Below are 26,001 nucleotides of genomic sequence, written 5' to 3' on the forward strand. Positions count from 1 at the left end.
TCTCAGCATACACAAACATTTTCATAACAGCTGGAAACAAAGACAACAAAGCTGGACAAATAAAGGTAAATAATAGAAAAGCTAATATGGACACTAGTATGTGGAAGAAAATAGGTGTATACAGAAAGCACCAATGACCAACAAAGAAAATAAAAATGAGAATAAAAGAAAGCGACTATATACAAGTCAAGTATTGTGTAATACAAATAGTGCAAAGAAATACATATTGAATGGATATTCATGGACTAAGATTATGTGTACATGTCTATATTGTTGTTGGTTTACATTGATGGTGACAAATGATATATACATATAAATAAATGGTGTATTAAAATCTATAATGGCAGCAGTGTTTCAGGGTTTTTGACAATGTATGACTGAGTTAAGTGCTCATCTGAGTGACGGTCTGCGGGAAGAAACTGTCTGCTTGTTTGGCATTCAAAAATAATTGTTAGTTGCAGCCGTATACTGATACCTTGCCACGTTCAAATCCCTCAACTACTTCTCCAATTCCTTTTCTCCCCGTCACTCTGCTCCCCCTCTTCCTCTCCATCTGTCCCTCGTCGCTGTTCTCAGCATGTGGTCGGAGTCCCGGGCGTTGTAGGATGAAGAGCCCGGCGCACCGCACCAGGGACATCGAGAGGCAGGCTGGCTACCTGAGGCCCGAGCACTGCGCCCCTCCCCCGCTCCGCAACTCCTCCGACACCATGTGGTTCATCCGCGACGGCTGCGGCATCGTGTGCGGCGTCATCACCTGGTTCCTGGTCCTCTACGCCGAGTTTGTGGTGGTGTTCGTCATGCTGCTGCCCGGCAAGAGCGTGATCTACAGCCTCTTCAACGGGGTGATCTTCAACGGCCTCGCGTTCCTCGCCCTCGCCTCTCACGCCAAGGCCATGTGCACAGACCCGGTCAGTCCGACTCTCATCATCACACACAGGCTGTAATTCATCTTTGTATAAATTGTCTCTAAATACTGTTAGAACGCATGTCGACCAGGTTAAACTTGTAAATGTTACTTTTCTAGCTTTTGCAAACACGTGAATCTGATTTGAATACCTTTTGATATTTCAGTTGATTGCATCCTAATATCAAATACATACAGATTACATAGACAAAGTTTATATATATATATATATATATATATATATATATATATATATATATATATATATGTATATGTATATGTATATTTATATATACAAAGACATACAGGAAACCAGGAGCAGTGTGGTATTCCAGCGTAGAAACGCTGTTTGGTTCTGGTATCAGTTGGGACCCACTGCTCATTTTTGACTGGGCCACTTACCGGCTGGACTGTAATTGTTTCTAGTTATGTTTTGCTCCAGTTTTGTAATCTGGGCAAGTTGAGTGATTAAGACCAAACCATACATTTACTTTTTTTTTACATTTTTGTCTTTGCTGTGAAGGAGAATTTCCATCTTTATGGGAGCTCCTGCAGCTAAATGAATGAAGAGGAATCACTCTAAAATACAATTGAATTCCTTGTCAACTAATACTCTCTCTCTCTCAGGGAGCCGTGCCTAAAGGGAACGCGACCAAAGAATTCATCGAAAGCCTTCAGCTCAAACCAGGACAGGTGGTGTACAAGTGTCCCAAGTGCTGCAGCATAAAGCCTGACAGAGCGCACCACTGCAGGTACGGCCCTCCCTTTAGTGCGCAGATTAGGGCTGCAACAACGAATTGATAAAACCGATAAAAATCGATTATCAAAAGTGTTGGCAACGAATTTCATTATCGATTTGTTGTGTCGCGCGATCATTACGCCGGGCAATAAGTCGCGGAGAAGAAAAAAAAGAGCGGAGCAGAGCAACTGGCCGGCCAGCGTTTCTGAGATTGGAGTGAGACACGAGAAAAGCTGAGGTTGTGATGTTCTCAAAAATAGAAGATCTTTGACAAGTCGAGTCTTGGCCAATCAGCGTCTTCATGTTCCTCAAACTTGTTTTTAATGGAAGCTAGTCAGCTTGCTATCGCGTTAGCTAACGTGTTTGGTTGTGTATTGTCGTTAAAGTTACGTTATGTTCCGTTACAGTTCAGTCTTGCTTGTAAAAAAACGTAACGTGATGAAACATGCCGTCACCCCCCGGTCTGGTTCAGTTCACGCTGTCACTCGTTAACGTTAAACCGGCACACCGGCGGATCTGGCTGAAGGTTTTTTTTTAATTTTTTTACTCAAAGTAGAATGAAGCAAATCACAGTTGGGCTTAGCCAACAACGTGACGTCGCGGTCATAAGAGACCCAGAATGAAAGAGTTTAAGGAATAGGACGCTCTATATGTAGCAGTACAACTTCCCTCTGTCCCAGTATTTCATACATATTGATAAAGCAGGGTATGTAAAGGCAGCCTCTGGAGGGATCAATTACAGTAAAAAGGGCTCACATTTGGCAGATGTAAAGTATAGATGTGTATGTTTTTAGTGTTAGTCCATTTTGTTGTTTTAATTAACAGCTCAGGGATGTTCAAGGAGCAACCTGTTGGTGCACTTTCTGAAGATGTTTTGCACTGTCACTTCTGTTTTTGAATAAAGGGTTGGAAATGAACGCTTTTTTGATAAAAACATTTTTTTATCCGATTCATCGATAAATCGAAAAAATAATCAACCGATTAATCGATTATTAAAATAATCGTTAGTTGCAGCCCTAGCGCAGATTGTAGGGAAGATCACCAGCGGCGAAACTTTTTAGATGTGGGTTCTGGGCGATTAGAGCGTTCTGCTGACGTCCGCGCCGGTGGGTCCCCTGCCTCCCCCGTGTGTGTTTTATCTCGAGTAGCTGTGTAGCATTCCCCCTGCAGGTGGATGATAAGGGAGTTCCCTCTGTGGCTGCTCAGCGGTTTCCCTCGGGATCTCGAGGCATGAAAAGCACAAAAACACTGCAGTGAAATTGAATTGTAGAGCAGTGAGTCACTCGGTCTCGTGGGATAATGGCAGGCAGTTTGAAAGAAATAGATGATTCATTCTTGTTGGTGGTTGAGATGATGACACAGAGACGATACACTTGCATCTTATGACCCACAATAATGATATGCTACAAGCAGGAGACGGACGCTTTTTAAATATAGATTTTGCTGAGAAAGTGTGTCAACAAAGGACACAAATAGATGGAGTGTGACCTCCAGCGTTGTCAGATGGTAGATTGTGAGGCGCCAGACCCGACTTGAGAAACACACACACGCACACACACACAAACGGACACAGTCGAGCCACCATGACTGAGAGCAGTCCAGTTGTATCGGTCAGTGTCAAAGGGGTGTGTCTTTTTACTAGATAAATATCCTCTATATTCAGATTGGTCTTTTGGCTCAAAGTTGCCTGCAATATTTATTATTCCATTTCATCATCTTTACCCTTTTATATTAATGTGTCCACAGTGTGTGCAAACGCTGCATCAAAAAGATGGACCACCACTGTCCCTGGGTGAACAACTGTGTCGGAGAGAACAACCAGAAATACTTTGTGCTCTTCACAGTGAGTCCTGATGTTACCACACAAAGACAATGTCTATTTTGTATTTTTTAATGAAGCTCTGTTATTGTTGCACACATTTTTTTAGAAATAAGCCAGTACAAAAGAACACACAAGAACACCAAATCAAGAAAAAAAGAAGAATAAATGGGTTAACGTAACAGAAAAGTCAACAGGCTCATTCTCGCATCAACCAAATCGTTTGCTTTGTTATGCTCTCTCCCCCCAGATGTATATTGCACTAATATCCTTCCATGCGCTAATCTTGGTGGCCCTCCATTTTGTGTTCTGCTTTGAAGAAGACTGGACAAGTAAGTGATTTACTGATGAAGTGGCTGCTAAATTTCCAAATTCACTCAGGGACCGTGCTGTTTTACCGACATCCAAATGTGCAAATATGGCTGATTATACTCCAAAGAGACGAGTTGCGGCTTAGAATTTAACGGTCAAATGTCATTGTGACCTGACGAATGTTTGGCTTCAAGAAGTCATGTGCTGATTATGGCAATTTTATACAAACGTCTAAAAAGAATGAACTGATGAAGAATGATGATACATTTTGGACAGACATGGATGTAAACTGCACCTTCACTGGTTGGCGGAGGAATACGACCACAAGGCTGTATATCTAGTTAACATGAGACATCTCTCTCTCTCTCTCTCTCTCTCTCTCTCTCTCTCTCTCTGCCCTCCCTCTCCAGAGTGCAGTAACTTCTCTCCCCCAGCAACGGTCATCCTCCTCCTCATCCTCTGCTTTGAGAGTCTCCTGTTTCTGATCTTCACCGCAGTCATGTTTGGGACCCAGGTCCACTCCATCTGCACCGACGAGACGGTGAGTGAAAACAGCAGCAATTCGTTCCGTGATGTTCATTTCAACTGCGACGGCGGGGTTCAGGCAGTTATCCGGACATGAATGTAGGTATTTCTAGTCCATGTAGCACTTCTGACTTCCTAAAATAAGTAATGGATTCATTGTGTCACTAAGTCACAGCACAGATGAATGCAGGAGCAGGTAGTTCACTTACTGTCGAGCCTCCCGGTAGGTTGAGATTAGGTCATTTTCTCATAGCGTATCACGACGATGACTCAGTGTTTTAATATTCACTACAAACATCTTCTACTCCAGTCCATCTCAGTCTCATGGGGCCCTCGGTTCTTTGCCCTGTTAATGCATCTTAATCTGTGTGTGTGGTGTTCTTTGACATCAAGTCACCCTAATGCTGCGTTCACACCAAAGTGTTGCAAATTTATCTTGCAAGTAGATTGCATGCAAAGTCAATGCACAGACGCACACGAATGGTTGCGAACAATGCAAATTTCTGGCAGGCGGCGCAAATGGCACATTATGAAAAATTTGCTTCATTCGTGCGAGTTGAAATATTTCAACTCTGGCGAAAAGTTTGTGCAACGCCGATTTACGAAAGCCAATCGGCGTTGAGATGCGCCGCCCTTCATCACTGTCGTCCTGCCGTTGCTGAATCAAACTGCTGATCAGACCTCTGAGGGGGAAACAGAAGAACACAAAGCACGCTCAATTTTCATTCCCTCTCAATGGTTATTTTCTGCTGGGACATTAAACATTTTAAATTCGCAGCTATATGTTCAGCTTTAAAGCGAGTCGGCACTGGAGACTCACTTCTTCTCTCATGTTTGTCGTTTAACCGCAGGGTATCGAGCAGCTCAAGAAGGAGGAGAAACGATGGGCCAAGAGGTCCAAATGGATGAATATGAAGGTGGTGTTCGGTCATCCGTTCTCGATAGCCTGGATGAATCCCTTTGCAACACCCGATCACGGCAAGGCGGACTTGTACCAGTACATCGTGTGAAAGCTGGACGTCTAACTGAGCTCTGCTGCGTTGGACTTCCTGGTCTGCCCTCCTATTGGCTGGACCACGACCAGCATGAACTCCTCTTAAACCACTTCTACATTTTTTTCCGTTTGTGGATATTATCGATATTTCAGGGTGTCCTGTTGTAAGCTACGTTGTCATTTTAAAAACGAAACAAACAACCTTCACCTTATTATTTTATTGTTTCCCTCTTGATGCTGACTGAGATTATCGAGGTGCTGCTCTTCAAAAACAAGAAAGAAAACATCTCTCACTTAGCTGCCACAACTTGGCAAGAAGCACATAATAGGAGGCGGTGAAACGACACCAAGAGACTGAGGTCTTCCTGCGGTATGTCTGAACACTTCCTGCTATCAAGACTAAACAATGTGAACACACAACTGAAGCCTGGAATTTTTTTTGCAGCCCGGGTGCCCAGATGGTTTTGTCTTTCTGTAAACGTTGTCGCAATCTTGCCACCTCTTCATTTGCTGTATTCCTCACATCATCGCAAGAGTCTTTTGCCGAGTGCTGCGGATGATTTGCCTTCAAACAGCGCCTTAGTATTTTTAAAAGACATTTATATTATTTTTGCCTTAATGTGACAGTCAGGGTGAGACAGGATCACAGTGGTTTAAATGAGTGTCTTTCTGTGGTGCCAAATAGGTGGATTGGTTCAGGTCATCTAGGAAAAGTATTTGGAGACTGAATTTTAACACATTTTCTTTTGTTTTACCTACTTTTAGTCTGCAATAAGCCCCACCTATCTGGCACCGCCAAGAAATGTAATTCTAGTCGCGTATAAAAACAGCTTAAGGAGCTGTGAGGGAAGTTTAAAAGCTGTAGGACAGAAAGTTATAATCTTTAAGACTTCAGTCCTGGTTTATTTGTCAGCACTGTGGTTACCAGTGGTGAAAGTAAGTGCTGTTCAATACTACAAACTCACAAGCATGCCATAAGCAACCGCAGTCTGATTTCATGCCTGAGATTGTACAATGTGGAATAGAAACCCTCTTATATCCAACAGGTAAAACTCGTAGCGCCGCGACTTCATTACATGCGTTTGCAGGTAATTTGAATGCGGCACAAGAATGGCGGAGTCCACCTCGAACAAAGAAAACCATTTTAGATCTAATTGGATGTATTTACATTGAACGGCTTCTTGCTGAAAAAGTGAGTTAAGTGAGAACTTAAAACATGTGATACTTAACAGGTAACAAAGTGTTGTAATGTCCGTTGGTTTTACAATCCAGCAGGTGGGTTGTCCTCCTTTTGACTATTTGGCAACTCTGTGTGTCGTAAACCCAGCCAGCCTCTTTGCTCTATAACCAGTTTAATCACAGCCACCAGCTCAGATAGAAAGTCAGGGAATAAAAGCAATACACGTTGCTCTCTGAATGTACTGACCCTACGTGTGATTCACTGGCTCTCAATTGATGGAATTTGCTTGCGGATAATCCAGTTTGTCTCAGATTGCAGTTGTGAGCTTGTCTAGAGGGAGAAAAAGCCTTACAGGATAAACATTTAATTGAAATTCAGGCCGGAGGAAAATGTTCACCCAGGCCTGACGGACCATGTTAGAAATGCACATTTTAATTGTTGCGGCTGTGGACGGGTACCGGACCGGTCAGTGTGAGGAGAATATTTTACCTTTGGGGTTGAGAATTCGGTTCGGATAGGAAATTGGCCACTCAAAGCGTTGAACACTAAAAATGCCTTTGCTCACATGTGTTTGAAAGCCTGTATTTATAGAACTTATTTTTTGAAGATGATGAAAGGACATATATATATGTTGCCAAATGTAATGCTGTATGAAGAGAGGCAATAAAGTTACCATTTCAGGAGTCGATCATAATCAAGTGTGACATTTTCTTAGGCTTTTAAAAATCACTGGAGTTTTAAAGAAATGTTATCCTGATATGGAGATGCAACAGTTGCTACCCAGTTTACACATACAGTTCACCAGCTTTCTTTAATTTTTCTTGAATTGTCTATATTGTGTTATTTGCGGTCGGGTATGAATACCATTTGTAGTACTTACGATGGACCACATAATTTCTTTTCCTTTTTGACTATTTGTTTAAAGGGGAATTAAATAAAACGGTATATATGTGACACAACTTTATATATGTTTTGTGGATATTTTATTGACTCGGTTGATCAGTTTTTTTATATGTCAAAACAAAACTTGTAATAAATATATTATGACAAGAATGAATTGTCTGATTTTTTTTGCTGTAAATACACATTGTAATTTAACAGCTCATTAAAAACATCTCTAAAAATGTTCTAAATGAAATGCATACCTTTAAGAATTTCTTAATTTAAATGTTTGCTTTCTTTTTGACGACAAATACAGATTCCTGTTATATGTAATTGTACCACCCATCGTAAGTAGTTACATTTTATCATTAGAAACCAACTTTTACCCCATTAAAAAAAAAAAAAGCAGTAGATGTATTGAATAAATACCTTGAAATTCCACAATTTGAATGTTTGCTGTTTTTCCACAGACTAATGTCGATTGATTAAAGAAATAAAGTTGTCCTTTGAGAAATTTGGACACATCAGTTTTTATTCAGGGATGGAAACAAAAGTAGATATTTGATACTGTTTAATATATTTATGATAACAAAATGAATATGTAACATTCTATTGTAATAGCAGAAGGATGCTCTTATCTGTCATGTAACTGGAGCACAAGCATCTGAAGGGGCTTTAAACTGATTCAAACTAATGGCGCATCCTCGTGAAAGTAGATAACATTACATCTAGCCCCATTAGCTACATTCAGAATGCTCTTCAGTCGACGTTGCTGTGTTAGAAAGCAAAGAGAGGACACTGAGCTAAATGAGTACAGAGTCCCTATTTGCTGCAGGAAGATAAAACTTTCAGATCTTAACCCAGTTGAATACAGGTGCACTGTAAGTCACATCTAATTCGACCTCTATGGAAGTAGAATAGCTGTGAGAAGCTCCTCCGTCTGAAGATCAAAGCTGTCATGAAGACGAACTTAACATACGACAAGACTCTTATTTGTCAGATGAGATGTTTATTAAATAATTCTGTATTGTCTCTTCTCTCAGTGAGGATGGCACTTTACACATCCATATCAGTGTTTTCTATTAACAGAATATATTTACAATTTTACAAATGTTTGTTTCACATAATCCGTAATACACATTATGAACAGTTTACATCGGAGAAAAAACAGTCACTCCCTCTAATCAAACTGTCTTACTTTGAGTTAAAAAGTCAAACATAATGGTAAATTTGTCGGTGCAGCAGCCTTCAGATTGAAGCGATGACTGATCTGCACATATTTTAGGTTAAAGAGTACCAACAAACTACTGCAAAAGCAGTCTCTTTTCCTCTTTACCAAGAGATAGGTCAAAATTTAACTGATTCAAAAGTGCTGAAATAAAATCGTATTTGAGTGGTTTTCTAATCTCTCTGTATGACCACATCTACAGTTTATGTGCACACGGATATAAATACATCACACTCGGGGCCATGCGGCTGCCACGGAGCTTTAATTGTGGCTACTGCAAAGCTCCACCTGGTTATTATACAGTGAGAGTGGGTTCACAGGTAGATGGTTTACCCTCATATCATGCCATTAACTGGAGGAAAAGCCAGGCACCCAAAAAAACAACCTTCAGAATCAAAAGCACAGATTACAGATCTTAAAAGGTACGTTTAACAACGTTTGACATTTTGGGAAATGCACTTCACGTTCAATTACTTGCTGAGAGTAAGATAAGATAGACACCGCTCTTGTGTCTGTATGTTAATATGAAGCTACAGCTAGCAGCCAGTTAACTTAGTTTAGCATAAAGACTGTTTACAGGGGGACACGGCTACCTGTCAGCTAACTGCCTCCCAGCATCCCGAAAGCGCACACATTAACACGTTATATGTCAAATTTAACAGAAAAATGTGAAATTGTGGCTCATGTCCCGGACTATTTCTGCCTGGCAACTGCTCCTAGCGAAGAATTAGTCTGGTTTAAAACATCCCATAAAACTACAACTTGATGTTTCTCATAAATCTCTATAAATGAAGCCATACTGGTTGGCTTAGTTTAGCATATAGACTGTAAACCGGGAGAAAAAAAGCAAACAAGATTCACCTCCCAGCACCTCTAAAGCTCACTCTATAACATGTTTGCTAATCAGCTAGCGAAGCTCACAGTGCTTTTACACTTTATCTAACAAACTATATATACAACATGTTGGTTAGAGGTGCTGGTAGTAGGCATACTTTATTACATTTGGACAAAGCCAGGCTAGCGTCCCCCCCGGTTTTCAGTCTTGATGCTAAGCTAACTGGCTGCTCGCTCCAGTTTCATATTAATCCTGACAGACATGAATCTTATCAGACTCTCGACAAGAAAGCGAATAAGTGTAATTTCCCCCAAAAAGGTAATGCAACACGCCCAGGATGCAACTGGGAGGCACAAACAGCTGAATTCACTTCAGCATGGCTGGGAGTGATATCCACTGCTGAAGAATCCTCACTCAGCCGGCCTTTATCATGAGCGCTGTATAATCACATTCTCAGTGCAGTCACATTAATAGGGATGCTTGTAAATCACGTGATACAAAACCTGGACCGCAGCGGCTGGAAGGAAATCTGGAATATATTTGTGCGTTGCTGCTGTGGAATATTACAGACAGGCATAATAGCTACCGTTATGCATTCATATTATGATATGTATCCAAACAACCGCAAAGTGTGACCTCAAAATACTGTTCAATAAAGCATTAGACAAACCTCTGTATACAACGGTACACTTACTTTGCTTGATTCATGCTAACAGAAACGTCCCTCTCGCAGCATGTATTGCCATTTCACACGCTCAATTATCCTTGCTCAAAGCTCCCTCACTGCTACACACATCACAGTGTTATGAGATTTAAAGGAAGTTTAATGGTATTGCAAATGATGGGCAACGGACAGGATAATATGAGATCAGTAATGCATCAGTAATGCATGAAGCTCACCAGGCAATCAAGAGGCCATATGATGTCTCTAACGCTGGAGAGACAGTGTTGACATTTAATCACAAGATTGTGTGTTTAATAACACGAAGCAACTCTCAGGGACGTCTCTCTGATATGGACTGACGCTCCAGGATGCTTTGGTGTGAGATATTTGAATTCAGGTCTCAGTGGGAACATGCACACGTCTATCATAAAGTGGAGGAGCAGCTGTGTCCTGCTCATATCTTGAGGTTCAAGCTGTCAATAACGACAAATAAGAGGGGGGGGGGGAAGCATTTCGAGCCTTTCAGCGCTACATTAGTATTATTACTTTACCTCTTCAGCTAAGTGCTTCATTTATTATTATTCGCCTTGGGCATGCATAAGATGCAACGTCAGTGTAGGATGTTTACAGTGAGTGTCAGAATAATTTAAGGAAACGTGAGAATTAAGAAAGCTTTGGTGATCCGACGGCTGCGATAAATAATGCGCAGGCTGAGTAATGGTGACATCAAAGTACATGACACCATTTGCCCATAACTCAGGAAGAAACCCCAGTTAATACTATTCATACATACATATACATATATATATATATATATATATATATATATATATATATATATATATATATATATATATAGTATTATCTGTCTCCTCCTTTAAAGGTATAGCTTTTGAGAAATGCACATATTTCCTTTCTTGCCGAGAGTTAGACAAGATTGATACCACTCTTATGTCTGTGCGGCATATATGAAGCTGGTGCCAGCATCTGGTTAGCCTAGCTTAGCATAACATGGGGAAAAGGGAAAAGGCTAGCCCAGTTCCATTTGAAGCTAACAAACTCTTCCTACGAGTATATTTAAAGCTCACAATTAACATATTTGATCTTGTTTGTTTAATTCCAACATCCAGTAAAACCACATGGTGTTTTTTTTACAATTCGGTTTTTAATATGGACAAAACAAATGTTGTTAGCTTTGGGCACAGCCAGGCTAGAACCACAGCCAATCAAGTCTTTGTGTGCTATGCTAAGCTAAACGGACAATCTCTTGGCTGTTGCTTCATATTTAAAGGACATATTTGAGAGTGATATTAATCTTCTTTTCTAACTCTCAGTAGAGAATGCAAAGACGGGTATTTCTTAAAATTTTGAATTATTCCCTTAGTCTACTCTTTTCCCTTCCTTCAAATCTGTTCTGTTAGCTCATGAGTTCTTGTGCCGCGGTTGACTTAAAAACTCCCCAAACGTAACGTAAAGCTAGTATCATTTTTGCTTCATTGGTGTGGTCAAAGACGATTTTGCAGGCATCCATTATTAGCTTGTCTCCACTAGCCAGACTGTAGCTGTGCTATGGCCATACTGGCTAAAGGCCAACATCTCCTCTGATTTTTGAACAGTGTTAATTAGATAATTAGTAACATTCCAAATATGTTTTTTCTTCATCAGGAAGGATGTAATTTAAGTGGCATTTAGTTTAATCGGGAAACAATTTAATCAATAAAACTAGTAATTGGGGGAGAATTAACTAGAAAACTGGAAATTCTCCTTATAAGATCTCACTTTTCTTTGGCTAGATGTTCAAATCAGAGGAGAAGCCGACCAAAACACACCTCATGCCACAGCCAGCCGGAGCCAGGCTGAAGTCTAGTGGAGACGAGACGTATTATTCGTCCTTGTCACGTTGCACATCCTGCGGTGAAACCCTTTGCAGTACCAACAGGCCGGAGAAGGTCAGGGAGATCCCGACCCACCACAGCGTTATCTGGGCTTCACCAAAGATCAGCTGGCCCAGAAAAGCCTGCAAGGGGGAGGGGGGGAATCAGGGTTTCTTCATTGACAAAGTAAAACAGTGTCTACAATTGCATAAGGATGCCTTCACATAAGGAGAACTTTGACAAGAGTGTCCTGAAAGAGGCCTACATCACTGCGACAAGTTATTTCTGAATATAGCCCAATTTCTAAATTAATGCAGCTTATATAAGGACGAAAGGTCACTGTGAAATGAGCAGCATTGGAGCCGGTGACACCAACAGACTTAACAAGCTGGTAAAGAAGGCCGGCTCCATCATCGGCTGCAAGCAGGAGTTTCTGGAGCAGGTGGTGGAGAGGAGGACGTTGAAGAAACTTTTGTCCATATTGGACAACCTGGACCACCCTCTCCACCACCTGCTGCAGGGCCAGAGGAGCACTTTCTCTAACAGACTCCTCACGCTCCGCTGCAAGAAGGACCGTTACAGGAGAACATTCCTGCCGACAGCAATACGGCTTTACAACAAGTCACCGCTTGCTAGTTACTCCGTGGATTAGTTCATCACTGTACCATATATACTTTGCATTTTGCACTATCTGTTTATCTAATTTACTTATCTACTTAATTAATGAATACACTCTTCAGCTGTAAATATAAATATATTTCATTCCAGTTAGTTGTATTATATTCTATTTTATTGTGTGTGTGTATATATATATATATATATATATATATATATATATATATATTACTTTATTTTAATTTTTATTTGTATATATCTCTCATCCCTGTTGCTTCTTTATATATTTGATCTTTTATCTTGTGTGTTTGTATTTCAAGTGGTAAGGCGCTACTGATGACGACAAAAAAATTTCCCCTTGGGGATTAATAAAGTATATATTCATTAATTCATTTTCATTCAAATTAACTTAACTACAGTGCTCTATTACACTTAGAGGACAAGTGGCAGCAGAATACAAGGTCTTGTGAGAGAGACTGTTACTTACGGAAGATATGAAGTTGGAGGCGGTGGTGGTCACAGTGGTTTGGGTGGAGGAAGAGGAGTACCTGAGTGCTTTGGCGAGGAAGGTCCACATCACAGCATTGCAGGTGAAAAGCAGGCCGCCACACAGCAGCCTCAGAGGGATATGAAGCTGAAGAACAAAAACAGACTTGCTTTAATGCAAAAGCTGTGCATGCAGCAGTTTTTTTTTACATTATCATATATGCAGTGGCGGGCCGCCAGGGCCTGCTAAGCCTTCTCTGCTGGCCTAAACAGAATCCCAAAGTTATAGCTATTTTATAATAGCTATAACTTGTTAAACAGCTGATCTAGACTATGACTCACTCGCAGGTAGAAAAACCACGGCCCGCCACTGATATACTGTATATATGTATCAATGTTTACGTCGCATTTTGATGTTGCAGTTGAAGGTGAAGCAACTATTAGGCTACCTAATCTATTTAAGTGGTTCAATTTGCAAAGCAGCTAGTAACTTGTGGAGTAAAAAGTAGAATACCTCCCATTGAAATCTGGTAGAATTATGAAGTATCATTAACTACAGGGCCTTGACAATTGTACTTCAGTACAGTATTGAGTAAATATACTTAGTTACATTCCACCACTGCAAATATAATTGTAAAGCATACATTATATTAATGACAGCATTATAATACCATCAGCGTTATTTTGTCTAATGTGTTTGAAATCCCAGAGGCTGCATATTAAGAGCACTTGTGTTACTTGCACACCTTTTTTTGTTTTAAATATACTCAGATTAAATGACACGTTGTCCGCTGTTTGAGGCTCCAGATTGCTGACTGCAGATGTTTCTGACATCACGTGTGACGTTTGCGCGCACAGCGTGAAGGTCACACCGTAGACCGTATACAGGGTCACACACAGACACCTGGCCCCCTTTTTAGAAACCATCCTCCTCTCTTCACAGCCGAGACATATTGCTTACAAAATAACGCGACAAAACACACACTCGGATGAGCTGCAATGTCATCCGGCACGCGGACACGGCACGCGAGCGCAGCTCCCCCACCCTCGTGCGATGCTGATGGTGGTGCTGATGCTGAGGGAGTCAGGGAGGAGAGGCGGGCGGGGATAACCCCCCAACTTCCTCCGTGAGAAATCACCCCGCTTACAGGCGCGCACGCTGCATTATTCACAGCCATCCTCACGGTGTAAATAATTAACTCAAACTGTGGAGATGCCTCACCCGGTCGCAGGCGGTAGTTTCGTCCGCGTGTCTAAATTTCCGCTGCTCCCCCCACGTCCGGAGTCCGGTTTCACAGACTCCCTTCAGGTAGTCGGCTCCGAGGGACAGTTTGGCCGACGACGACGCCACGGCCCCGAGGAAACCCGCCAGCAGTGCATAGAGAACTCCCGGGAACATGTTGACGACGAGCCGAGGCACATTATTTTCCAGGCCGCCTTTTACATTTCTGTTGCTGCTGCTGGTCTGCGTTGAGCTGCCTGCCTGCCTGGCGCGCGCGCGTGTGTGGCGCTGCGTGGCACGTTTTTCCTGCGCTGCCTTCAGACATCCGTCCGGTGGCAGTCTCACAACACATGGTCAACCCGGAGCGGTGCTGTGGTTGGACTAAAGAGCCCCCTGTTGCATTCTGGGAAAAGCAGTTCCATCATTCTGTAACCTTAACTGAATGAATGGTGACTTTGAGGCAGCAGTAAGGTACCTCCACACACAATGGGATCCTGATAAACCACAATGCATGTCCTATGTGCGTCTTAATTAGATATTTAGTTTAAAAGCGATTAAGCAGACCATTGATAGACAGTAAATTGAAGTACCCCGTATTCTTCTTTGCTATACCGGGTGGAATAGAGGGCAATCAATGCTAATGTGATGTCCTTGTGTGTGGGCATAGGATACGGCAAAGCATGACTTCAGTTGATCCAGACCTCTGTTTCCTGCAGCATACTGATGAGCTGCATTATAAAGGCTCATTACATTAAAACACACTAGGTATAAGAGGGATGGATCGGTGTGTGTGTGTGTGTGTGTGTGTGTGTGTGTGTGTGTTTGTGTGTTTGTGTGTGTGTGTGTGTGTGTGTGTAGGCAGTAGGGCAGACCTGCTCACACGTGATCCTCATTTCCTCTCCTCTGTGCCCTTTAAAAAGAGATGAGCCTGTCAGAGAGAGGAACCAGAACAAAACTCAGCGATTCCCCTAATTAAGAATGGAAAATGGAGTCATCGTCATGAATGTGTAGAACAGGCCCGTCATTAATCTGTGCGATGTTATGAAGACAAGAGTCACCTGGAGACAGACGCCCATCTCTTCGTCAGACTCGGCAGGAACCAAGAAGACAGAAAGGCGTCAGGGTTGTAGTGAACTTAAAGACCTTAATTACGTCCAAATCAGTGCACGAATCTGGAAGTGTGATTTAATTATGACAACATTAAGTTGTTTTCAAGTATTGCCATTATTAGGTTGCTTAATGATCCACAAACTGGGCAACACATTGCAAACACTGCAATCTCAGTCTTGACCAAATATGTTAAATCGTATGTTTTGTTAATTAAGGGATGGAATAATCCTCCAAAGATTCTTTTTTTAATCACATCTTGAAGGTGATCCTCAACAATTTCTCATCCAGGCCGTGTAAACATAAGTCAGATTTCAGGCCAGTAGATGTCTCTCATGCGCTTCAGAAAAATACCTCCACATCCACCGTAACCGGCTTTTGATGCAAGTCACTGACTTTGAGGCAACAATTAGCTTGAGATACAACCTGCTTTGCCTGTTGATGCTTTGACGACCTTTTGGCATAACTCCATACTACTTTTTCATGACATTTGTAAGCAATTAAATCCCTAATTAGTTTGCAAAGAGGCCACTATGGCATTATTTCTGCTTTGAATACATCTGCATACGTCAAGTTAAGTTATAGAGTGATTTCAAGAGGGTCCTCCTTAGAGTCCTTAAAGGAAATAAGGGGCACTTAAACATGAAAGGAAACCAATTTGGGGATAAAACAAGCACACAATGCACGGCCAAAGCTTGTGTTGTCTGTGAAAGAGGATATCAGAGAGCAATGACAGTGCAGCAGAAAAGGAGCAAGGTGTTTCTGTCAGTGTCCTCTGCTCTCATCCTCCCTGAAACCAGCTTCAGGGAAATGACCGTCCTTCGTCTGTCACAATTTGACACCGTGATCCTTCTGGAGTGTCTGCTTAGAAGGAAAAGTCTGAAACTAAGAGGAGCCATTATCTGGTATCCTCGCTTGTAGTTTCCTGCCCAAAGCTCCTCTGACAAATGCAAGTGTCAAGTTAGTGCGCAAATTGGCGGCCCCCTCTGCTCCTGTTCAATTGAGCGATAATTGAGCCCACAGAGAGCTTTAGTGACATTTTTTAACTGAAGGTCTGTCACTGCCTTCCTGTGTCTTTGTCAATTTTGTTCTGTTTCTGGTCCTGTAAGGTGATTTAATTAGGAGGAAAATACCATCTTCAAAGTGAAGGGCTCATTAGTGGAAACATTTGAACTATATGACCTTTAACTCGGCTGTCAATTGATTGCGACGAGGTTTTGACGAACGTAAGGGGAAATTCATGAAAATGGTTGCAAAATTGATCTTTTTTCTCTCTTCATTATTGCTTTATTTAAGCTCAAGATTGGCTGCAGACAGATACTGACTATTTCTAAACACTTTAGTTATGGGATGTCTTTTTCTTTTGGACACACACCAAACACCTACACACAGCTATCTTTTCCCTAAACATTCTTCTTTCATTTCTCATTTTACAACGACACAAAACAATATAATGCATACAGGCGAAGATAGCAGTGTTTTGGGAGCTTTCTTTGTGCATTTACTTGTCATCCAGGACCTCCAAATAATTGATATGCTGCACACAGATGGAACCATCCCTGTGTATCAGAAAGCCTTATTATTTAGCTGCCTTGATGAATATGCATGGCTTCGTCCTTCAGCCCAGCATGGAAATAGACAACAAGCTGAGAAGTCAAATATTCACTCACAGGCCGACACACACCCTTGAACTTTGAAATCACTCTCTCCCACTCTCAGTTTACAGTCTTACGCAAAACGACACAAACAAACAAACACACACACACACACACACACACACACACACACACACACACACACACACACACACACAGTTTTCTGACCTTGTCAGCGTACGGTCAACAGCCCCCTTCCAGTCCATTAAGTAGTGGGCGAGGTTACTGGTCTTTGTGAATAATAAAGGGATGTTGTGCAAACATAGACAAGCTTTTAGCTTTTTAGCTGAATAAACCGAACAATCGTAAGGTTACATTACAGTAAAACCAAAGAAAGAGCCGAGAGGAAGTCACGCGAGCTTCTTTCCAGAAAGCGAAGGGGAGACATTTTATGGAGACATGTTGGCTGGCAGCAGAGTTTACAATGAGCAGATAAAATGTTCCCAAAACAAACAGACCCAGGATAATCTCACTTCCCATGGCTGCCAGGAACAATTACACCAGGTGAAATGCTAATCTGATCCAGCTGTTGCCAGCGGATACATAGAAACAAACCAAGGTTGGTTGTGTTTTTCTGTACATTCCTGTTTTGATTTGGAATTGTCGGTCTGAGAGAAGGAGATATGTGTGGTTTGTGCACACAAAGTGATGTGCAATGTGCAGATATCTGTTAAGGGACAAGGACAGACGAGCTCACCCCAATAAGATCGCTGATGTAATACACCCATCCATGTTCAAATTCTGACAGCCTGCTATGAAATGAACCCTGCTTCCAGAGAAAATGTGCACCGACTTAAGAACTGATATTTTAATCTGACACACTGTATCTATCAACGAGCAAAAGAGATGCCAGGATCCATTAAAAGCTGTGAAATATTATGGCGTGGAAATCGAGGAATTAGAAGTGAGGTGTGCTGACGGAGGACCTCTTCACACGACTTTATCTTTAAAGCTGAGTCCTGGGCATTCTTCTTTGCTGAGCTTTTCCGAATCAATCATCAATTATTCTCTGAAAGGCTGCCTTAAATCCCAATGCCAAATGTGCTGGACACAAGGGAAGGTTTGCTGCTGCAACATACTGACATATGTATTAGTACACACCAAAAGCAAATTGAAGTAAATTAATGGTAAATATATAAATAGTCATTAACACTGTTATGCTCATCTGACAGAGAATACAGCAGTGTGACTAAACAATGGACAGCTGATCAGCTGTGCCATACCGCAAATTTAATTTACGTCGTTGTAAAATGAGGGCGTTCGAAGGTAAAAGGACCTTTTACTTGCCATGAAAGCAAAAAAGGCAATGCATATAGACCCACCACCAAACTGCTCCTCCATCTACTACAACTACCCACATTGCTATAGACCATTATTGCATCCAGGATTGGCCTTTACAGCCATTTGAAGACTCACACATAATCCATTTCACCCACAGGAAGACAATCATACTCAACCGTGAGTGATTGCTGATGACAGACATGAGAGCGATATAGATCTTTGTATAACGCTCGGCAAGAATGCGAATAAGCTTCAAGGAATGCAGGGTAACAGTGTACAGATACTATAGCTTCAATGAAGAATCGAACAAGCTGGTATAGAATAAAACCTGTGTGATACTGTGTGGAAAAAGGAAACCTTCAGGGAGCGTTAGGGGGTTAATGTTTAAAAAACTGACATTTGAGTTTATAACTTATAACTCTTCGAAGGTCACTGTATGAACGAAGAAGTGTGTCCTCATTATGCTACAAGCAAGGTTGCTGTTCTCCGTTCCTAGAAATCTCAGATTTTGGAGCTATTCAGTTTTAAAGTATCTCCTTCGAGGCTGTAATGGCTCTGGTGCCGGGGGCGGACTGGCAGTGGAAGATGATGAGGGCCCACCTCGGGTCGTAAATCTGACTCAGGGCTAGATGGAAGCGATTGGTGTGATGTCAGTGTACAGCCTGGGAAAACAATCACAGCTCTGGGGAATGAGTTCTTCCATGTTTTACAGTCCCGAGGTGAGGAAACACATATTTCTGGACCGTTCTGTTTCGGCAAAGTAATGGCGACAGAGGCGCGATGATGCAAGTTGTCTCAAAGTGCTTAGAACATAGTTGATGGTGATGAAGGTGATTGGAGGAGGAGGGGGAGTGAAGATGATTAAAAGGAAGAAATAATGATGACAAAGATGATGTTCAATGTGATGATACTGCAGAGTTTGCAGAAGATTATCGTGAGCCGAAGCCTTCACGTCAGTCTAATGCATTTCTTTCATCATTCTTTTCAGTTCATTCAGCACATTGCTGAGGTTTACTTTTCATGTTCTAAAAGAAATTGGCGTCCTCTACAGTTGCTATTACAAATTAAAAACCTTTTAATGTATGCCGTTTTAATATTTCAAAGCTCCAATGAAAAATCTACAAGCACAGTAGCGCGGGTACTCGTGTTGTCAAAGTCATTTTTTTTTTGTTGCTCTAATCTCTGCTGTCTAAAAACTTTTCCAGCATCTGTACTTTCTATCCTGCAGTTATTACAGACATGTCTGAACTAACCCCTCAACCAAAGCATATCTGGGGCTTATGGGAAATGGTGTTTCATTAAGACTGCAAAAAACAGAAATATTAAAATAAATAACGGTATTGGATTGTTTTAGAAAAAAAAGACCATCCTCATCTAAACATATGAAGCTTCATTTCAAAGGATTTATTCAGTTGCCCAGAAATGTCACCGAGCAACAAAATATAGACAATTGTGCTGCATTCATGTGCTGTCAGAATAATCCAAAAAATTATTGACGATCATATTTCATGGCTAAACTGATCCCTCTCCTTTGCAACGCAGATACTGGAAATACTATCAACGTGTTGTTTCAACGCTTTGAGCAATAAAATAAACAAATCTTCTATAAGCGTCCATGTTGTTAGGTATGGCTAAGCCCAACGCAACGTCACAGAGATGTGATTTGACTGCATCGATTCCTGGGCAAGTAGCAGATGTGCCAGTCCAAGAGAACTGCTCATTCAGACTCAACCCTGAAAACTAACACGGTTGCACTTTTGCAAGAGAAAGGGGTTTTGGGGACGATAAATAACCAATGAAATAAAGGTAATGCACGAGCATCTTGTCACCCACGTTAACTAAAGTAACCTCTAACCCCACAAATTAATATAATAAAGCTGATACCATGCCCCTTGCCTTTGGGATGAACTATTATTAGGTCACTAACACAGTTGAGTCCATTTTGTAAACTTCTTCTCTTGGGTTAGTTTTGAAAATGTAATAAAAAATAAAATACCACCCTCCAAAGTATCTTTTTCTACAGCCCCATGCACATGTCAACATGTGGACAAATCTAAAGCTTAACATTACAGTTGCTACGGTGCGATTGGACGATCCCCGTCCAGGGGCGGGGCTCAGTCAATAACCTGTTCCTTTTATGTTTAATGATGGATTTGATAAATACTTTTCCCCTGGTAAATAATATGCACTCTAAATGGATGGACAGTAAGAAAGGCCTCAGAGTTAAACTGGCGTTGACCGCTCATAATGGCATGCAGCTGACCCGAGCTTGACTCAGCGCAGGCTTTTAACAAACCTCGCTGGCTCTTGTAGCCCAGGGATCTTTTTTTACTCTCTTGTATTGATCTTGGCTTTGTGGCTGCCACAGCTGATGAGCAGCATGAATCTATCCGTGCTGTGTTAAGTGTCCTGTGGAGATTCATCGAGGCATGCCTTCAATTGCTCAGCGCAATCTCTGCCTTTTCTTAATAGCCTGCAGTCAGTCCTCGGTCAGGTCTTTGTTAACGTGTCCTTTTCATTCGAGTTGTCGTGCATGCGTGTCTGTGTGAGTCAGACAGGTTATGTAGTACCTTGGTGAATGAAAATATAACCCTCATATAGCCATCTGAAATTGCTACATTACTAGAACAAGAAAATATATGAAAATTACATCCAGTTTTGATGTTCAAACCAGAGAATAAGAAATGATTTCCTACTTTTTCTTCCCACCTCCTTAGTTGGTCGAATTAACACTAAAATAATCTTTTGTACTGTGGCATAGTTTATTAAAGTTAACACTATACTTGTTGTTGTTGCATACTTATATTCTGAGCCTCTCCTGCAATCAGATGTCATCTAAACTCAGATGTCATCTAAACTGGAGAATGGAGAACAGAATACTGATTGACCTTGACCATGTGCTTTACAATTCAGAAAGCTGTTGAATGTATCCTAAAGCACATTTGGGCCTGCATAAAGAAGTTGTAGACAGAACTTGCAATTTAAGGGACTTACCAAAGATAAAAGAAGGACAAAATGAAACTTTAATGTGCATCCATAGATGTTTATGGAGTTAAGCCAATTGGCACGGCGCTATTACTCCAAACTGCCAATTGGGTCAGCGTGGAAGCTTGGAGAGATATTAGGTTTTATTAGATTAGTTTTATCTTAATTTTACGTTGGGGGCCCTGTGCTTTGCCTCTCAGGCTTCAAAGAGGTTGCTGCCCGGCCCTCTGATGGGTATGTGGTTGCAGCCTGAGAAGAAGACTGCAGGAGAGACTCAACACTTGCAAAAATGAAATAAAAATAATTCATATAAATATTATGTATCATTTTTTGAGTAAAACAAAAAAATGTCATCATCTTTTCTCTAAGAGAGAAGGTGCAGTATATTAAGTAAATATGATTTTGATTGACATTCATGTACTAATAATACTTGCACGTTAGATAGCATTTCTAAGCTTTGACCTGGTTAATATTTATTTGCTCGATAAATATAAATGCAGGATACATAAATCAGCTTTTTTTAATGCCAAATCTACGCCCTAGATAATATAAAGCAAGTGTTGATGTGTAGCAGCCTCATACATGACTCATCTGTGGATTTATTTCTGGTGTTTGCAGTATTTGTGTATGTTTGTGTGTCTGGCAGGCAGGATAGGAGGGGGGGGGGGGGGGACACTTTTTTGGTATGATGATGTGGATAACGGGATTGCATCGTAATATCCGGGGGCCGGTCCAGAGTGGAGTGGGAGTGTCTGCGCTCTGAGAGAGAGAGAGAGAGAGAGAGAGAGAGAGAGCAGGACACACACACCACCTGGGAGTATGTCACGCGCCGAGGGACGCTTAAACCACCGGCGCACCGCGGCCCGTGCATATCCGCTGCCTCTGCTTTCATTCTGCAGACCCCGTTCACCACTTATGCTCTGCTGAAGTCGTCCCTGCCGCTGCCGCCGCCGCTGCTTCTGGTCCACCCCCGTCCCCTCCTCCTCACTCTGTCCCCCCTCCCCTTTCCTCCTCCCGCTCTTCACCGTCCCGTCGCCAGGATGGACAAGTCGCTCTGCAATCCGCATCCCGTGGCCAACGCGAACAACTCTTCCCCGTCGGACCGCGGGAGCTCGTCATCGACGAGGAAACCCGGGAGGAGCGGGTCGCACAGCCCCGGCTCCGGATCCCTGGGCGGCCCGGCCGGAGGAGGAGGAGGCAGCAGCCGGGGAGCTGCGCTGGGGAACAGCATGCATTTGCAGCAGCCGCGCAAGAGGCAGCTGGAAGGAGTGCTGAGCAAATACACCAACCTGATCCAGGGCTGGCAGAACAGGTACGCGCGCGCGGATGGAGTTTGATGCGTTGGAAACGATCCACTTTTCGGTTCGGGTGTTCAATAGCTCGGTGTTGTTATTTTCCCCGTCCACGTTGCACTTTTACCAACACGTCACTGTGATGAGGGAGGAGGAGGAGGGGTCAGAGGGTTTAAATCCAAACCCTGCACACATGTCATGTAGGCCTGCTAACTGACTACTCTGACTATTCAAAGGTTTACAAAATCTAAAAAAAATCTGATAATGCATTTTGCAGAGAGACCTATTTCTATTTAATAGTCCAGGTGACATCATATAACAGGTGTGTTGAACCAACTACAGTCATTTTTTAAACTAGATTTAGTGGGGATATTTTTAGAGCTGAAATGGTAACTATTTTGGTTATTGGTCAATCGTGGCAAAAGGGACAGTTTTTGACATCTCAAATGTGAATATTTGCTGTTTTTGGGGGGTTTGAACTGTTGCTCAGACAGAACAAGGAGGAGGCATCCAACTTGGGCTGGAGATGATGAAGCAATACATCTTGAAAACTATATCAACTGGTTAATTGAATAATAAAAATAGTTGTTAGTCGCAGCCATATAGCCCTAGTTGTGTTGCTTTCTTAGTGTTAAGGTGCCACATTAGACGCTACTAATTATTATAATTTTTTATCATTATTAATTTTCTTCATTGATTGTTTGGTCTATTAAACGTCAGCAAACAGCGACAAATGCCCATCACACGCATGACATCTTCCAATTAAATAACCCTACGATATTTCATTTAAGTTGGGACCAGACAATATATTTGACATTATGGATTTTCTGTCGATCGACTAAAAGACTATTATACTAGAGCTCGACCGATTAGTCACCTGGGATAATATATTGAGCTGATATTAGCTTATAGAAGACATGCAGGTGTCAGCACATGCATCAGCAGAGATGCTGCTAATTTAGAAACTGTTTCCGTTACATCCAGTAAGGTGTACCCTTTGTAGAATGTACAGACAATGTAGGCAACAAATCAATGTTTTCCCAAATATATTCATCTTACATCACATATGACACCGAAAAGCATCACATTTCCTGTTAAGAGAAGCTGTAAACATTAAATATTTGGTGTTTTTGTAAAAAAAAAAATAGACAAACGGTTAATTGATGATTACAATTGGTCAATAGTTGATTGATTTTGTTTTGCTCTACTGCACTAATTGCATAGTTGGCCTGTCATTGCAACTGTAGAAAAATTGTGTGAGACAAAGAAAGCAGCAGTTCTCACTACCGAGGGCGCATAATCGCCTAATCGCCTAATCGTTGTAGCTCTAGGTACAAGATTCCTAAAGATAGTCTTTATTCTCGAGCTGTCGTATCGTATCTGGACAATTAGCTTTAAACGTCAACACAACGTCAACACCGGTGCAGCGTTTCCTTATAAATAAATGTTGTCGGTGATATTACCTTATTGCTTCATCTTAATGCTTGAAGCAGTTTTCTGATATTCTGCTGCTCATGAAAGCGCTGCAGCCTGCTCTCATAATGAAGTGGAGATCACAGCAGTGCGTTGTTGCATTCATGGGTTCACTTGCTAACCTGTCCGGTTCACTCAACTCGTTTTCATTGAGTAGCTATGAGCAAGCTTTTAATTTGAAAATATGACCAAACCTTACACTTGTTGCTGTTGTGAGCCATGTAGGAAACACCCGGTTGTGGGTTGTTTTTTTTGCCGTAGAATGACTTTTCTTGCTAATTTCCTGTAAGCTGCTCAACTAGAGTACACACAGGGAACATGAATAATGCAGGATTTCTCCTCTGTAGCTGTAGCGTGATGAAATAACTTTTTTTTTTTCACCGATGTGCCCACAAAAATAACCGCCCCGTTGTCGCCGTGGCGCTGCTGCATGGAGGAAGAAGGCTGGGACTGTGGGGTGTTTGTTCTGGGCTGGAAGCCAGTGTGTACATGTGAGAGAGCGGTGAGGTAGGTAGGGAGGCGGAGAGAAGGAATGGCTGCTCCCAGCTTTCCCATTAAACTGACAGGCAGATGATGCACTGAACTGCATCTTGATATGCACCCACAGGAGTAAAAACCTGGGCGTGAGAGTCAGCACACGCACATGCTCATCTCAAAGAGGTCTTATTGAACAAAAGAAATCTCAATTGTGTTTGACATTCACGTGGGAGTTGTTCCCTGTCAAGTCTGCTCACTCAAACACCTGAACTCACACAATGCAAACCAATATCACACACTGCAAAAAAGGAATTTTTAAGAAAGTAAAAAAAGCCTTGTATCAAGAAAGTAAGTCATATTTTTTGCCCAAAAAGAATATTAATCTTGTCAAGCATGTTTTGATTAGAACAATTATCTAATTTTAGGAAAGTATGCCTTACTTTTTCTTGATTTTTGGCTTATTTTAAGAAATCTTGTCAAGCAAAAAAATCTGCCAATGGGGTAAGTTTTTTTTGCTTTGATATAGGATGATTTGATTGAGTATAAGAATGTTTTGCTTCTTTCTAGAAGGGCTGTTTTTGCAGTGCAGTACATAATGCACAGGTTGTTATGCTGAGTTTGTTCTGTGGAAGGGTGATGCTAAAGCATGGGCTTTGTTCTTTGGGGGGTTGGTGGCACTTGTCCCGTTTCAATTTCAGAGTGCCCGAAGGTGAAGGTCTCGCCAAATGTGTCGACGCAGAGAAACATCCTGAAAATGGAGCCTTTTTGCAGGAAGCCAAAAAAAGTTAACCGATCCTTTTTTGCTATATGCCGGTTGTTCTGAACACAAGTGTGTTGGTGGGATGTGTCCATTCAAAGCGTCATGAAGATTCTATCCCTGAAGTTAACGAGTTAACCCTTTTATGTCGACTAAGATGGTTCCTGGAGTTTTTTATAATTATGTTTGTACATAATCTTTTCAGAGACTGTGTCCATTTGGAGGGAAATAATACACGACAGTCATGAGTGAATATTCTAAAATATTGTTGTCTTGTTGCCAGTAAAGTAGTTTTTAAAACAACATTTTGAGAAGCAGCTAGAATTGACTGTAAGTGGAACTGCACTTTCGGGCAGCAGTCATTTTTCTGCAACACTGTTTTAACCGTCTTTGAGATTATTTAACATGCTACAATCTGCAAAGTCACTCACCGTTTTGCTCCAGATTCATAACAGTAACTTGAAGTATTTCAGATATTGCTGTCCTCTTTTGTTTTACGATAATTGGTGTGGGAATTAAAAGCCCAATCAATCATTTCAACCAAATAAATACTTGACATTTACACTACCTTTTTATAGAAGTTCCACATGAAACATTAACATTTTGGTGTTTCCTATAGCTTAATAAAATGTAACTAATAGCTTTAAATTGATGTAAACAAACCAGAAAACATTAATAGTCATTACTGTCTTACC

The 26,001-nt window shown here is 41.6% G+C and overlaps 3 protein-coding genes across 4 annotated transcripts in view; 2 read left to right on the plus strand and 1 right to left on the minus strand.

The window, feature by feature from the left end:
* Window positions 1-581: 581 nt before the first annotated feature.
* On the plus strand, window positions 582-7,514 carry zdhhc3b (zDHHC palmitoyltransferase 3b; the record flags this gene model as incomplete). Of its 2 annotated transcripts, none has more annotated exons than XM_079231876.1 (6): window positions 582-908; window positions 1,532-1,656; window positions 3,390-3,486; window positions 3,713-3,794; window positions 4,185-4,315; window positions 5,151-7,514. In XM_079231876.1, 6 exons carry the CDS (start codon window positions 606-608, stop codon window positions 5,307-5,309), a joined length of 897 nt encoding a protein of 298 aa, XP_079088002.1. In that variant the 3' UTR covers window positions 5,310-7,514. The 2 variants fall into 2 exon arrangements, with proteins under 2 accessions (XP_079088002.1, XP_079088001.1); XM_079231875.1 differs by having other exon boundaries at window positions 606-908; window positions 4,116-4,315.
* Window positions 7,515-11,964: 4,450 nt separating this feature from the next.
* tmem42b (transmembrane protein 42b) lies at window positions 11,965-14,456 on the minus strand (the record flags this gene model as incomplete). The annotated part of the gene is made up of 3 exons (XM_079231737.1): window positions 11,965-12,099; window positions 13,059-13,205; window positions 14,280-14,456. The coding sequence occupies 3 exons, from the start codon at window positions 14,454-14,456 to the stop codon at window positions 11,965-11,967; spliced, it is 459 nt and encodes a 152-aa protein (XP_079087863.1).
* Window positions 14,457-22,347: 7,891 nt separating this feature from the next.
* Window positions 22,348-26,001, plus strand: part of osbpl10a (oxysterol binding protein-like 10a) — a gene marked incomplete at its 5' end in the record, with an annotated part of 56,747 nt that continues 53,093 nt past the window's right edge. The window contains one exon of the mRNA XM_079231615.1: window positions 22,348-22,619. Within this exon, the coding sequence (XP_079087741.1) occupies window positions 22,348-22,619 (272 nt within the window). The remainder of the gene's footprint in view (window positions 22,620-26,001) is intronic.

Source organism: Taurulus bubalis (genome assembly GCF_910589615.1).
Source record: "Taurulus bubalis genome assembly, chromosome: 16".
Lineage (NCBI taxonomy): Eukaryota > Metazoa > Chordata > Actinopteri > Perciformes > Cottidae > Taurulus > Taurulus bubalis.